The 15,925-nt window shown below is 43.7% G+C and overlaps 1 protein-coding gene across 1 annotated transcript in view; it reads left to right on the top strand.

Annotated features, from left to right (window-relative positions):
• MYO9B (myosin IXB) overlaps positions 1-14,343 on the top strand; it is a 34,485-nt gene extending 20,142 nt beyond the window's left edge. Inside the window, 24 exon segments of the mRNA XM_009997796.1 lie at positions 740-862; positions 1,286-1,366; positions 1,549-1,659; positions 1,846-1,968; positions 2,558-2,707; positions 2,819-2,985; positions 3,338-4,279; positions 4,798-4,864; positions 5,226-5,353; positions 6,000-6,154; positions 6,261-6,451; positions 6,899-6,997; positions 7,481-7,657; positions 8,136-8,177; positions 8,713-8,824; positions 9,295-9,365; positions 9,825-10,017; positions 10,787-10,915; positions 11,546-11,651; positions 11,810-11,941; positions 12,134-12,257; positions 13,233-13,372; positions 13,635-13,783; positions 13,904-14,343. Coding sequence (XP_009996098.1) covers positions 740-862; positions 1,286-1,366; positions 1,549-1,659; positions 1,846-1,968; positions 2,558-2,707; positions 2,819-2,985; positions 3,338-4,279; positions 4,798-4,864; positions 5,226-5,353; positions 6,000-6,154; positions 6,261-6,451; positions 6,899-6,997; positions 7,481-7,657; positions 8,136-8,177; positions 8,713-8,824; positions 9,295-9,365; positions 9,825-10,017; positions 10,787-10,915; positions 11,546-11,651; positions 11,810-11,941; positions 12,134-12,257; positions 13,233-13,372; positions 13,635-13,783; positions 13,904-14,343 — 4,152 coding nt within the window.
• The last annotated feature ends 1,582 nt before the right edge of the window (positions 14,344-15,925 follow it).

Here is a 15,925-nt window from a genome sequence, read left to right as displayed (position 1 = left end):
GTAGGGAAGTTGGATGATTTATCCTCTAAAACTTCCTTTTTGACAATCTGAAGGGTAAGTAAATGTTCACCTTTGTAAGAAGAGCTTAACAGGGAAAAAAATGCGGCTTGGCATCTGTTTAATTAGATTAAAGATGCCATAAATACATAAGGCCATTTCTGATCAAGTCATGGAAAGCAAACACAGTGGTGATGTGATTTACCTTGTTCACCTCATTCTCTTGGGATGGGGCAATGGAGAAGTTTCACTTTTAAGAGGATACTTTGATCCAAAATTGAAACAGTCATGAAGTGTAACATGTCACTCCAGTCTACAAGAAGGGCAAGAAGGAGGACCCGGGTAACTATAGACCGGTCAGCCTCACCTCCATCCCTGGAAAGGTGATGGAACAACTTGTTCTTGTCACTATCTCCAGGCACAAAATTTTTTTACTGTGAGAGTGACAGAGCACTGGAACAGACTGCCCAGGGAGGTTGTGGAGTCTCCCTCACTGGAGACATTCAAAACCCACCTGGATGAGTTCCTGTGTGATGTACTCTAGGTGACCCTGCTCTGGCAGGGGGGTTGGACTAGATGATCTCTCGAGGTCCCTTCCAGCCCCTAAGATTCTATGATTCTATGATTCTATGATTGAATGTGGAGCTCTGGATAGCTTGTTTCATTCTGAATTATCTTGATGCAGATGGAAGTACTTGCCCCTCAGTTGACTTGAACTTTGATTATGGAAACTTTCTTCTAGAACTTGCTGGATTCCAAGTCTCTGAAGCTCATAGTGAGCATGACTCTGCACGATCGAACTACCAAATCCCTCTTGCACTTGCACAAAAAGAAGAAACCCCCCAGCATAAGTGCACAGTTCCAGGTAGGTGTCTGATGCACTCACCTCTGGGTGCACCCTGACCTCATGGGAACAGACCTTCCTGGCCTGATCTAGGCTGATCTTGCTTGAAAAACAAAACGTTGTTTTTATTCTTGGGATTTGTTTGAAGTAGGTTTATTACTTGGTTGAAGTTAGACTGAACTTAGAGACTATTCTTATGCCATTAAATGTGTTATTTCTCTGTACAAATCAGTATGTAGATCTAGTGCTGCTCTAACAGCACAAACAAAGCCCCCTTTTATCTTGAGAGAAGCTACAAACTGCAGGGATGTGCTGGGAGTGCAGGAGAACCTCCATGTTGGATGATTCATGTTGCCGTCAGACCTGAAAGAACCTTATTTTTGAGGAAGAAGCTGATCTGCTGTCAAATGCCACTGAAAAATCTTTCTGAATATTTCATTCCAGACCTCACTGAATAAGTTGCTGGAGACCCTGGGGAAAGCTGAGCCCTTCTTCATCCGCTGCATCCGCTCCAATGCTGAGAAGGTGAGATGCCCTCAGAGCTGAGCTGCTGAGCATCTAACTCCTCCAGCCCTGCAATTTCTCTCTTTTGACTCATCCACTGGCTGAAAGGCAACTAGAGTGTGAAAACAGAATGTGCTTTCTCTACTGGGCAGAAATAGGACTCCTCAGACACTTACTAGCTGGTGACTGCTGATCTTTTTCAGAAAGAGATGCTTTTTGATGAGAGTTTGGTGCTTCAACAGTTAAGATACACTGGCATGTTAGAAACCGTACGCATCAGGAGATCTGGCTACAGTGCCAAATACACATTCCAGGTAGGTGATCTTTGCCATTTTTGGAGGTTGAATGAAGCCTGTGTTTTTAGAAAAAAAGCTGAATTTGGAGTGAGAAGTAAGTTCTTTCAAACCCCTATATGTCTTCATTTTAGAAATCCTAATTCAAACTGTAAACTTGTGAATCGCCTTCTGACTTTGATCTCTTGCTGTCTTTGCTTTTCACAGGAATTCATAGACCAATTTCAGGTGCTACTGCCCAAAAATGCCAAAGCCTCTAAGGAAGACATTGGTGTTTATTTGAATAAACTAAAACTGAATGAAAACTACTATCAAATAGGGATGACCAAGGTCTGTGAAACTTCCCATAAGCCAATAAGAAATACTGATGCACACTGCAAAATTTAGTGCAGTTCCTTTAAAGGAACTATGCAGTTCCTTTAACTCTCTTCTGCATTTTGAATTCTCTATTTTAAGTCTTGCAAATGTTGACACAGACATTAGTAGTTGCCTTGTTGATGTGGACCTGTAGTCTTGCAATATGGTAACATTCTGTCATAGATGGATAATATTTTTGGGAAACTGTTGCTATTGGCATTTGTTAAACAGGTCAATTACTTCATTTTTGGAAGTGTTCTAACCTGATCTGGTGGGAGGTGTCCCTATCCATGCAGGGGGGTTGGGACTAGATGATCTTTAAGGTCCCTTTCAACTCAAACCAGTCTGTGATTCTATGAGTACAGTTGTGTATTTTAGAATCTAAACACAGATTTGGTAAAACAAAGGACTTTTTGGGCATGCTCATTGCTGCCAGCTGATAAGGTTTGGTTCAGTAATAAGTATTATCATTCTTATTTTTTATCTTGTGAAGATACCTCCAATGGGGGCTAAAAGGCTCCTATTAGCAGTTTATTGATGAGCTTTTCTTTTAACTGAGCAGGTTTTTATGAAAGAGGCTGAAAGGCAGATACTACAGGATACACTACACAAAGAAGTGATCAGGAAAATCATTCTCCTTCAGAGCTGGCTCAGGATGGTTTTAGAAAGGAGACGCTTTCTCAGAACAAGGCAGGCAGCCATTGTTCTGCAGGTATCTTGGAGAATTGCCCATCTTCTTTTCTTGATAATGAAACAAACCCCCTCAAATACCACTCCCCACCTTCGGGTGCCCCTCCCTGACTTTAGCCATGTCCCTTGTCAGGCTTGCTGGCGTTCCCGGTGGGTGAGGATGGCACTGCAGAGGAATAATGCTGCCACCTACATCCAGGCTGCCTGGCGCAGGTACAGGCACCGAAAGTGCTTCCTGCAGCAGAAGAGGAGGATTTGTCTCCTGCAGGCCATGGTCAGAGGGCACCTGCAGCGTAAGAGGTAACAAAAGAGGAGCAATATGATATGAAAACTTGCATTTTAACCATTTTGTCCCTTGGCTTCACCTGCCAAGCTGAATTTCTGAGAGATATCTTGACTTAGTGAACAATTTAAAGGTAGTTATGTTATTTCCATGTGGCACTGGAGTCTGTGTCAGTGCTTGGTGGGGTGTGGAAATTGGTGCTTGAGCTTTAATCAGCTGAGCTGCTCTGCTGCCCCAAGCCACAGAGCTCCACACAGTCCCACTGGGGCTGTATTTATACTTTGTGTCTGTGTTGCTGTTTAAGCTGCATTTAAACAGCTGAGCACTTCTCTTAAATATCTGCGTTTTCATCTTACAAATTCTTGACAGATTGCAGAAGATGGCTCTGGAAAAGCAGAAAGCTGAAGCAAAGCAGAGAGAAATGCAGGAGGATCAAGACAGAGCAAATGAGGAGAGCAAGGGTGAGCTCACAGAACCAGAGTTGCCTGTGGAACACAAGTTGGAACTGGATCAAGCTGTGGAGGATGGAGATCCAACTCCACGTGAGCAAGTCGACAAGCTGAGCTCGTCTGAAAAAGCCACATCGGCCCAGAAGGATGTGACCGAGGGCTCTGAGAAAGTAGCGAACAGCCGGGAGAAACGGGAATTCCGCCGGCAGAGGGGGCTGGAACACAACGAGTTGCAGAATAAGCACGTCCTGCTCTCCTTCGAAGGACCGTCTTCACTGTGCCAGGAGGAACGAACCTCTTCTGGAGAGACCCTGGAAACTGTTGCAGTGCCAGAGAAATCTGCAGCACAAGGTACTGTCCCTCAAGGAAGCAGCAAGGAGGAGAAAAGTCCAAGTGAAGAAAAAGCTCTTTCAGACGTGCCACCGGCCAGTGAGAGAAAAGAAAGTAGTTCTGTTCCTGAGCAAACACCACCTGTATCAGAAGCAGATAAGGCAGCTGAAAGAATGAAAACACAAGGGAGTCAAAGCAACCAGATAAAAGGCAGCCAAAGCTTTAACTGCCCTGAAAGGCCAACAAATCTTGCACTGAATCTCCACAACACGTTCTCTGCTACCGGGAGCTTCCGAACTCCACCTGAGTGCTGGGCAGATAAAAACAAACGTCTTGCTCAGAAACCAGCCAAGGATCTGGATAGTCCCACTTCTTCCCCACTCCAGAGATATGTGGATGACCCAGGGAAACTAAAGTACAAGAGAGAGAAGTGGAAAGGAAAGAGACAGTCAGATGCTGGCCAGAATGATATGCTCAGTCAGTCTTTGGATGAAAGAACGCGTACGGATACGTCTCCTCAGGATCAGCTGGAGTAAGGGCAGCTTCCTAATAATTTTGTCTTTTTCAGAAAACAGATATCTGTAATATTTGAAAATAAATGGGGAACTCCTTGTAGCCTGTACATCTGGCCCTGTTATGGGAGAAAACAGATCTATGAACAACTGCTTTTTCTTGGCTCCCAGGCCTGCAGTTGGATCTGTATGGATAGAATGTTTCCAGAAGCTAACAAAAGGTACAAAGCCTGCCTTGCTGAATTAAAAGGGCTTCAGTGTCTGGAGTTTATTTTCATCTCCTTTTTGTCCATTAAAAACAAGGTTTTAGTGACCTGCAGTTTGCAAGCATCATCCCTCTGATATGTCAGGAAATCTGACATACCCATTTTCTTACCTCTCAGCTACATTTTGCATTTAAAAGTGAGTTGCAAGAGTTGAACAGGATTCTCTCTCAGATGTAACATTGATATGTGGATTATTTAAAAGGTAGTAAATATTAACAGGCTACAGACTTCTATAAAAGATATAATCTGAAACTAATCTTGTAACATTGCAGAAAGAAGGGGAGTTCAGCTTCATTAAATGATCTCTCAACACTTGCCCAGTCAGTTGCCATGAACCAGGTAAGGATGCTATTGTGCACATTTATACTTAATTATCCTTGTTTATAAATGTTATAGAATTGTGAAAAACTTGCTGTGGTGTGCTCTGTGTGCTTGTACTCCCTTCAGGTTGATTTTTTGGGTTGATATCCATGTAAGAAAAAATAATTAGCAAATACGCAACAAGTTGAAAATGTAATTTTTAATACATGAACACTTCATCAAAGCATTAAATATGCTTGGATCATATGTGAGGAAGCTACTTTGTATTGGGTCAAGTTTTTTGTCTTGATGAAGCAAGCTTTTTTCATCATAGTTTTTAAAGCCATTTAAAGAATCTCTTTCACTCAATATGTAGTTTTTTGGCATCTCTGTTCTGCAGCAATCTCCTGATACGACAGAAGAAAAAGGCAACAAGAAATATCCTGTGCAAAAGAAGCCCAGTGATCTCTTACCTACCTCAGATGCAGCTGTTTCTATGCAGTCATCAAGCCAGCAAATAGATGCCAAGTATGTGTTCTGGGTGGGACTGGCCTGCCTTTATCAACATGACAAAAAATACTAATTTGAATTGGGCACTTTTGAACGTGTGCTTGTGGGGAGACACATGTTGACATCAGCTCTGTGAGTGGCTGTGTTGGTCATTGGCTTGATCTTCATGTTGATGTCAGCAAGATGTCTGACCCTGTGGAGGAACATGTTCTCCGTTTCTTGCATAACACTTGTCTTTGAACTGGTTCTTTTTATCCCAAGAACCACCAGACAGGTTCAGACCAAAGGTCTGTCTAGGATGCTGCCATCCAGACTGAGCAGTAACACACCAAGACAGAGGCTTAAGAGCCCAACAAGCACCAGCTCCTGGAATTCTGCAACTCAGGGATTCCTGAGCCTGAAAGGATGTCTTGGCTAAGTGATGTGTTGTCTCTCTGTGTTGAAGGTAGTGCTATAATCTAGCAAATACCAGAATATCCAGACATGCTTTCAAACTGGCTTACCTTTTTTGTGCTGCTCAGATTTTCTGCAGGTTGGACCTTACAGTAAATATGCACAAAAGAGGTTTAATCCTCCTGTGGGTTATTGTTCAAAGAGCCTTTCCTTGTAGCAGAGCCAGCTTCCATTACTCATGTGACAAATTTGTGTCTGCTTTTGTCTTCAGGTCTGCTTTTAAAAGTCCTTTGCGTAGACTTTTGGGGAAAAAACCAGACAAAAAAATTCCAAAGGAGAGTCCTGATGTGATTGATGAAGGAGATGGCCTCTCCCTTGTATCTTGTGTCCTCTTTTCAGAATTGGGAGGATCCCAGAAAGCGGAAGGTGCAGTTTCTGTGGCTAAATCCCCATCTTTCCTGTAATGTCTTGCATGGAAACGAATCCTGCAGAATCCAGTCATCCTGCCTCAACACTCTGATTTCTTTCCCAGCTTCCTCAGGCCAGCCAGGCCGCCTGCAGGGGGGGGAGCGCCACGCCAAGGAGAGCAGCAAATCCAAGAAGAACCGGACAATAAAAATCAGCAAGATCTCCAGTGTGTCTCAGAACTGGAGAGCCTCCATGGCCAGGGAGATTGCCAATGCCAATGAACTGAAACATCTGGATGAGTTCCTCCTAAACAAGGTAAAAGCCACTCAACTATGATAATATTTAGGTCTTGTGTTCACTGTGTGGCATTTTAAAGACTTCTAGGTGCAAATTTATGTTGGGATTTAAAGCAAAGAGGAGTTGGTTTGAGAGCTCGACCATATTAGGTCTGTATTAAGACCCTTCCTATTCCTTCTTTCAAGCCTCTGAAAGCATTTTGTTACATTAAATACTTGTGGCACTCATGTTAGCTCTTCATTTGTTTACAAATGAGCAAAAGTTGTATAAAAACAAAAGCACAAGTTGTAAGGAAACACAGTCAGAGCCTGATGACCTGTCTCTCCTATTTTGTATCATCATCACAGAAATGTTGTTACAAATAATTAGAATGGTCAGGGGTGACCAAGCCCAGCAACTGAACCTTAACAATAGCTGGGTGTTGATGCTGGAGTGGAATTTGATGGAGATGCATTTGCCTTCTAGATCAATGACTTGCGCTCCCAGAAGTCTGGTGTTGAGTGTTTGTTTTTTGAAGCCACAGAGAAGTTCAGAGGAAACATCAAGACCATGTACTCTGCTCCTGTAAGTAGTAAGTCTCAATAAAGTGAAAAGTTGGTAGGTAATAAATGAGCTGAATGTGCAGTTTAAATGCTTGACCTACAGCTCTTTAGTGAAGCAATTCAGCAATTCTTAACCTAGAATTCAAAAAACATTTCACAGTTCTGTTGTAACCTTAAGCAGACTATTTCTTTTCCCTTTCCTCATTCACTCAGCCATAACTTATTTTTAGAAATGGATAGATTTGCTGTCTTCAGCCTCCACACGTTGCTGTTTTAAACACCAATAGGTGCCAACAGCTTTTCCAATGTTCTTCTGCCTTGTCTCAGCCAAGTGCCCTTCCACAGTGTAGTAGGGAAGTGTGCTGACTTGTTTCTGTCATGGGCTTTTATCTTTAATCATGATTGTGCCTTCTCACCTCTGAACCTAAGCACATAAAAATATGAAACTGTCTCAACTGTATCCAAAGCAAACTATCTTATGAATAATATTTTTTTCCTTGTCTAGAATGGGCAAATCCATGTTGGCTACAAAGATCTGGTGGAAAATTACCAGCTTCTAGTTACAAATCTGGCCAAAAAAAGGGAAGAGAAAGAAGTCAAGCTGGTTTTGAATCTTTTCCAATCCCTTCTGGATGAATTCATCAGAGGATATACAAAGAAAGAGGAATCTGAGCAGCCCAAGGTATGAAAGTTACTCTGCTACTGGCTGATGGGGGAGTTAAACAGTGCTGCTCTCCTCAGATAAGGAACCTGTGTCACCTCAGGAGCCTTTTCCCTTGCATTCTTCATTATTTGGGAAACACTTTCCAAACACAAATCATGTGTATAACACATTCTGAATGCTGATACAGCTTTTTGGAATCCTTCATTATTTAACTTGCTCTTGATATTTTGAGAATCTTAAAGTGTTTGCACATTTTCTTTGGTGAAAACTTAAGTTCTCTGAAGGCTTTAGAGGTGGAATTGCTGTGTTGTCAGGTAGTGAGCTCAGCTGGTTTTTAGGAAGTTGACAATGTGAGCTCATATGACCCTTGAAGCTCTAGTGTAGTGTCTCAAATGTTTGGAGGTGAAGTAGAGTCTGGGAAACTGAATAGGAAAAAAGGAATGGAATGGAATGTCTGAATTTCAAAGGCTGATGCCAGTTTTGTGTTCCACTGCAGCAAACCAAAGCCCAGAAGAAGAAACGAAAACAAGATCGTGCAGTAAGTCCTTTGATTTTTGCAATAATCTAAGTTCTCAGCTGCACTCACAGAGAAAAAACACTCTTGAAAGAGTTTGATTTTGTACTGCAGTTCTGTTCTATTTTGCCTTATAAATCACCTCTGGGATGAAGATGTGGCACCATACAACACTGTTTTTCTGAAATCAAAGACCTTGCTTATGCAGTAATAGATGGTACTGAAGCATCTTCTTGCTTGTCCAGAGCATCTTTTAGAACCTAATGGCTTTCTCAATCACAGGACTGTTTAAAGGAAAGCAATGATTAAATATTAATAACAAACTATAACTATTATATTGTACTGATGAACCTGAACCAAGGCAGCAAATCAACAATGAAATGACCCAGCAAACCCAACTGCCTTAAGATAGGGTGAAATTTGGTTTTGAGGTCAAAGCCATCAGCTGTAATTGTAAAATAAGTGGGAACATCTAAGATAGTTTTATAAAAAATAAGGGTAATTTAAAAAAAAAAAAGAAGGCAAAAAAGTCCAATTGTTTCTTCCTGTCTCCCACCAGATTGAAGAACACAATGGCCATGTATTCACGAGCTACCAAGTGAGCATTCGGCAGTCGTGTGAGCACTGCTCGTCCTACATCTGGCCCATGGAGAAGGCCTGTCTCTGCAGTGGTGAGTGAGGTCCTCCCTGCCCTGCACATCTGCAGAGTGTGCAGATGACTTGTCACCCTGGCTGGTACAGGTGGGACTTAGTGAACAGTGTGCACAGGTTATATAGCAAGTGGATCACAGAATGGTTTGGGCTGGAAGGGACCATAAAGATCATCAGGTTCCAACTCCCCTGCGTGGGCAGGGACACCTCCCACCAGCCCAGGCTGCTCCAAGCCCCATTCAACCTGCCCTTCAACACTGCCAGGGATGGGGCAGCTACAGCTTCCCTGGGCAACCTGTTCCAGGCTCTCACCACCCTCACAGCAAAGAATTTCCTCATGTCCAACTTCAATCTCCCTCTTCCAGTTTTCATCCATCCCCCCTTGTCCCAAGTCCCTTCCCAGCTTTCCTGGAGCCCCTTCACACTAAGCCAAGATAGTCAGCATTTCTGTTTGGTTTGGAATGTTTCTAACAATTCTTTCTCTCTCTAGTGTGCAAGTTGACTTGTCACAAGAAATGCATGTCAAAAATCCAGAGCAGCTGTACCTCCTGTGGCAAAAAGGTAAGAACTGTAGATCTGGGATGTGATCCCATAAGCCATGTGTGTAAGATGGGGCCTGTTTTTCTCAGCAAGTGAACAGTGGATGTCCAGACAGTGAGTAGAAGTATCTTAAAGAGTTAAGTTCTCTTTTCTGTCTGTGTATAGTCACAGCCAGGCCCTGCAGTTGCAGAAACAGAAGATTCTTGTAAAAGAGGTGATACTTGAGCTAATTTGGGAGCTCTTCCTTTAGAGTATGTGAGCTCTGTTGGACCAACTGTTAAAGAAATCCTGGAATTGCACCATAAAATTTCTTTATTGCTGCAGCTCAGGAAATCTGCCTTATGATCAAAGGCTTGTAGCAAGCTCAGATAAAATGTTCAGCTTTTGTTTCTGGAAGCATAAGCTAATTGTAGCATGGAACAATGGAATCTTCTAGCTTGGGAACAGGTATTCACAGTACTTGACCTGTATCAATTCCAGACTGAACAGGATGCAGAACCACGTCATTTTGGAGTGTGTGTGAGTTCCTTGACCAGTGAGAGGAATTCAGTGCCCATTGTCATGGAGAAGTTGCTGGAGTACGTGGAGATGCACGGCCTCTACACTGAGGGCATCTACAGGAAATCAGGGTCAGCAAATCGCATGAAGGAGCTGAAGCAGTTGCTGCAAGCAGGTCAGGCAGTGTTTTCTGCCCTTTCAGTTGCTTGGGTATCAGCTTTCCCTCCAGGTCTCTTCTATCTGAAAGTATCTGGTGCTTTTTAGTGTTTTAGAAACAGCTTTTTGGTTGCCATGCAGGGTTTAATAGAATCATGGAATGGTTTGGGTTGGAGGGGACCTTAAAGATCATCCCGTCCCAACTCCCCTGCATGGGCAGGGACGCCTCCCACCAGCCCAGGTTGCTCCAAGCCCCATCCAACCTGCCCTTCAACACTGCCAGGGATGGGGCAGCCACAGCTTCCCTGGGCCACCTGGGCCAGGGTCTCACCACCCTCACACTCCAGAACTTCCTCCTCATGTCTCACCTCAATCTCCTTCTTCCAGTTTTAATCCATTCCCCCTTGTTCTCTCACATGCCCTCATAAAAAGCTCCTCCCCAGCTTTCCTGGAGCCCCTTCAGGCACTGGAAGGTGCTTTAAGGTCTCCCTGGAGCCTTCTCTGAACCCCCCAACTCTTCCAGCCTGTCACCAGAGCAGAGCTGCTCCAGCCCTCAGATCATCTTCATGGCCCTTTTCTGGACTTTCTCTGTGAGCTTCATTAATTTCTTGGCTGGAAAAAGCTGCCTTGTACATATAAGTGACTATCAGCAGACTTGTTTGTTTGTTTCTTCTGAGTTGCCACTGGGGTTCTGTAAACATGAGATTTGAGTGTTTCTAATCTTTCTTTGGGGTCTCATTGTGTGCATCAAAAGAGTGAGCTGCTCTAAATAAAACACTTCCTTTCAGATCCCAGTTCAGTGAAGCTGGAGAACTACCCTATCCACACCATCACAGGCATCCTGAAGCAGTGGCTGAGGGAGTTACCAGACCCTCTCATGACATCTGCACAGTACAATGATTTTCTCCGAGCTGTAGGTAGGTTTTAGAAATGCTCCAAGTGATGATTTTCCTTTAACTCATAATGTCCTTGGGAAAAGAAACTCTTAAGATGCTCATGCTGGCTGAACAGCTTCCTTTCAGTTCACTTACAGCAATTATTTTGCACATTTTACATCAAACGCTTTTCAACAAATTTCTTCTCTAGCTTATTTGACCTTGCTTCAGGATTCCCTGTTTCTGTAGCATAATGTCACTCTAATGTCACTCTTCAACTGCTCTTCCTATAAAAGCAGTGAGCAGGTTTCCTTTCATACAAGGGGGTTTGTTTTTCTCTTTGAATTTCTGAACCAGATCTAGAAATCTGGGTACCTCAGATCTTTAGATTCATTTAATTTCAGTGGAATTAAAGCACCTAAATAGTTTTGGAGATTCTGATGTGTCACTTGATGGTTGCTAATGGCAGCAGCATCTGAAAAAGCAGGAAATTTGCAGTGCCAGGAGGGGTACTTTAACATCCAGTTATAACAATTTGTAAAGTAAATTGCAGTGGCTTCTAAGAATTTAATCTGTCTGTTGCAGATGGTTTGAGACAATGTCAGAAAGCAGTTGGAGACTTTCCACTAGTGTTTCACCAATTATTATTTGGTTCTTTCTCCCCTTGTGCAGAACTACCAGAGAAACAGGAGCAGCTCTGTGCCATTTACAGTGTCCTTGAACAGCTTCCACAAGCAAATCATAATACCTTGGAGAGACTCATCTTCCATCTGGTCAAGTAATGAGTTTAATTACTTCATTTGAAAAGAAACTCTAGAGGCCTCCTTGCAATGTTATTTTGGAACTCTGGCAAAGTTTGATCTGATTGCTTGTGTTCTAGCACCATTTGCTTAAAATCCTTTTTTTTCTTTTTCTTCCCTGAACATGGAACCTCAGAGTGGCTTTGATAGAAGATGTCAACCGTATGTCACCCAATGCCTTGGCCATTGTATTTGCTCCGTGTCTCTTGCGTTGTCCTGATACCTCTGACCCCTTAACCAGCATGAAGGATGTTTCAAAAACAACCATGTAAGTTTTAGCAGAAACAATACTTGGAAACATGCTGGGAGGGCAGTTCTCCCACCTGCCTTTGTTACAACCTTAGTCATATCAAGCTGAGAAGCAGAGGGTCGAGAGTTGCTAAATTCTGCCTTTGGTTGTCCCCAAAGCTTTTCTAGTACTAAACTCTGCTGGTCAATAAACTCTTGCCCTTTTGTCCAGGTGTGTAGAGATGCTCATAAAGGAACAGATAAGGAAGTACAAGATCAAAATGGATGAAATCAGTCAGCTGGAAGCAGCCGAGAGCATCGCTTTCCGACGCCTCTCGTTGCTTCGGCAGAACACGGTGCGCGTTGGAAGAAACCACAGAACCACCCAGGCCAGCAGAAAACATCCCACCAGTTTCTTGGGAAGGGATGTGCTACTTATTTATTCTGTCCACCCCATTCAGTCAGTGGAAGATCAATTGCAAGAGGAGCAGATAAGGGATTTGGACTTGCCCAAAGCTAAATATACAGCTGTACTGGGCTCGGATTTGATAAAGGGCTCAGGGGTGAGGATTAAAAGCTCTTAGCAGGTAATTCAGTCAGTAGAACTAATATTGCTGAGTCTCTTGCATAGCAAGGGAGTTCCTTCACTCCAGAGATAGATGGTGGACATAAATATGCTGCAAATACACTTTTTTGGTTTTTGTTGTGTTGTTTGAAACAAACCAAACTCTGTCTGATCAGAAGCTGCATATAGTGAATTTTCTCTTCATCTCTCTCTAGCTCTGGCCTGTAAAACTTGGGTTTTCTTCCCCTTATGAGGGGATGCTGGTATGTACACCACCTGTGTTCAGGGTGCATGGTTGGTTTTGTTTCTCATGGTACTTTTGCATGACTAAAAAAACTCACTCTGTGTATTGTAACTTGGGTTTAAGGACCCTTTTTTGAACAATCAAGGCTGCATGTGTTGGTGCAACTTTCCCCCCAGACTGCATGCAGGGCTGCTGACGTGTCACCACGGTCAAGCTTTCTGACACTGTGTTGGAGGTAATAATATTACTGACAAGTGACTACTAAAACCACCCAAGCTGAGGCTGGCAAATCAAATTACTATGCTTCAAAAAAAAAAGGTAACAAACCCCCAGAAACTGGGTGAACAGGAAGATTTCTGTTACCTTTTGATACATTTGCAGGGATCACTAACAGCTCTTCGTCAATTCCATCAGCCCTTCATTTGGTGAACTCCTTTGCCTTCCACCTTGCAACTAGTAGACAGTCAAGACTTGTCTGGCTGCTTATGGCTGAGTAGGGTTACACATAAATTTGTCTTGCAGAGTAAAAGCTCACAGGTCAAAGGGAATGACAGTGGCAACTCAGAGCTGGACTCACTGCATGAAGAAGAGGAAGTTTCTGAAGCTGATAACAGGGAGAAGGAGATTCTCATCGATCGCATACAGTCCATCAAGGAAGAAAAGTAAGTCACCCTTTGTCTCTGCAGGTTGTGACACAGATAGTAAAGCAGTTCACTTTTTTGTCCAGAATGTTCTAGTTAATTATCTCCTGTAGGCCTTTATGAAGGTGAAAAGGAAAATGCAAAGGACTAGCTGAAAGTACCATGAGAATGACTATTTGATGGCTCTGTGCAGGAAGGTTTGCCTCTGAAAAGGAGCTGCACAGAGTTGCTCAGATCAGAGACTTTGTCTTTCTCGAGTGCTCCAACCTCTGTTTTGATGCAGGGAAGATATAACTTACCGGTTACCTGAGCTTGATCAACGAGGCTCTGATGAGGAAATTGTAGACTCTGAGACCTCAGCAAGCACAGAGAGTCTGCTTGAAGACAGAACAGGACGGATGGATACCGAAGGTCAGTATTAAGGTAGCGTGTGTTTTTTTTATTCTACATCTTTCACAGCCGGGTGACCAAGTGCTACCTGGTCCCAGCTGCTTGTGTCACGTTACATTTTTACCTGTGCTTTCAGTATCTAAGTATCTTGTTTCTTTAAAGCAACTATTGGGTTACACTGCCGTGCTCAGAGCTCCCATATGCCTGCCAAAGACATTTGCAAAGTGCCTTCTCTTTTGCAAACCTCTTTGAATCCTTCCTCTGCATCCCTGGCTTCAAGACGCAGATCATCTTTAACACTGTCCAAGATTAAAGTGCCCCGTCGAACTCCAGTGATGCCAACAGCAAATATAAAACTGCCTCCTGGGATTTTCAAGTGTACAGAATCCCAGGGCAGAATTTCAGCTAACCAAGAGTCTCAAATGGTGGTGAGACGAAGGGAGCAGCCAGCGAGGCGAACAGACAAAATCCACTCTGTGTACATTGCACAAGGGTCTGCACTGGCCCACGCTCAGGAACTCTTGGATGAATATGAACCCACAGCAAAAGTAAAACGGAGGTTTTCGGACCCTTACTCTCACATTCCCTGTCTAGAGAAGTGAAATACTTCAATTGTCTGGACTTTTTTTGACGTTGACTTGCAGCTTTTAACCCTCTGAAGGCTCTGAACTTGTTCTCTGCAGTGGCTGCTGGGAAGGTAGCCTGGAAATGTACAGTACTGTAAGGGTTAAGCAAGGCTGTTGAAAACAAATATTCTTCACTTTAAATTAAAACCCTGCAATGAACGTAGAGTATGAAAAGTTGAGTAAAAAGCCTGAGTTGTGTGTACAGGAGAAAAAAACCCCAAGTCCCTTGATTCTGCTGCCGTGCCTTTTCCCATCTGCCTTACAATGGACTCTTGTGGGACCAACAGTGCGTGTGGGTCAATGTGTGTTGCCTTAATATTTTTTGTTAATGTTTTTATGACAATTTCCTGTGTGGTTTACAGAACTGTTCATGTTGTAATAGCCTTAACTGAGACCGAAATATATAAAAACGTTTATTAATACATTGCACTTTTTACAAATACATGTGTTAGTTTATCACTGTCTACCTTGTTTAGTGATCAATTTACTTGGCAGGAAACCTTTGGCTGGAATGGAGCATCTTTTTTGTCAGTACTTCATGAAACATGGGGAGCAGCTCTTGGTGCAGGGGAAGCAACTCGGGGGTGTCACCTCAGAGCATTTTTGTGCTCTCTGTGAGAAACATTTGTCACACCAATGCACAGGCCCAAACGGATCCTTCAGCCACGCACAGTTTATTTACACTCTTGCAAGAACGGGTGACCTAAACAAGCAGGCACACCCATAGAAAGGTGAATAATGGTTTATATTCCCTATTTCCAAAGTTCCCTCCCCTGTTTCCCCACTGGTTGGGTACTTCAGGGTTTACAGCCCATCCAATGCTTCTAATGATCCTCTAAGTTCCCCCCTTGTTCACACATTCCATTCTAGCAGTTTAGTTTTTACCTTTTAAGGTCTAATTCTGACCTTTCCTGCCCCCTTGGCTGCCTTCTCACTCCCCACAGTGATCTGCACCCACTAGTGCCCTCCTGCCCCGAGGAGCAGGACAGAAGGGGCTTTGTTGGGTCTGACCTTGGCCATCGATCCTGCTCCGTGCTGGGACCCCCAGATGGAGCCCCAGTCAGTCCCTCAGTTGCCTGGACCATAAAACCACCCCAGGTGTCATTGGAACGTGCAGAGATCTCACTTCTCTTAAACTATTAGTTCCCCAACACTGGGGTATAGATAAAAAAACCCCAACAACGTGCTCCTAACACCAGGATGTGAGAACAACACTAAACCCAACACTCTGCTTCTAACCCTAAGGATGCAAAAACAACGCTAAGTTCCATTTCTAGCAGCTGGGACCAGAACTGCAGCTCCCAGCTGTGCTGTGAGGAGCTGCCTCCTCCTCCTCCCCGGCCTTCGTCCCCCTGAGGGGCAGTGAAAGGTTTTCAAGCAGCGGCTTTTTCGCTCTGACACCCCCGCCCTGTGAAGGCGGAGCAGGGCCCAGCCCCTCCTCCGAGCCTCTGCGGACACGCGTGTGGGGGTTTTGGTTCGGTTTTAGGAAGTTTGGGGATGATTTTTACTAAAGAAAAGGGGCCCTGGGAGCGCTGAGCTCTGACTCCCCCCCCTTCCC

Source organism: Chaetura pelagica, unplaced genomic scaffold, assembly GCF_000747805.2.
Source record: "Chaetura pelagica isolate M959 unplaced genomic scaffold, ChaPel_1.0 scaffold595, whole genome shotgun sequence".
NCBI lineage: Eukaryota > Metazoa > Chordata > Aves > Apodiformes > Apodidae > Chaetura > Chaetura pelagica.
The sequence above is the reverse complement of the archived record's forward strand: the minus strand, read 5'-3'. Positions and strand labels throughout refer to the sequence as shown.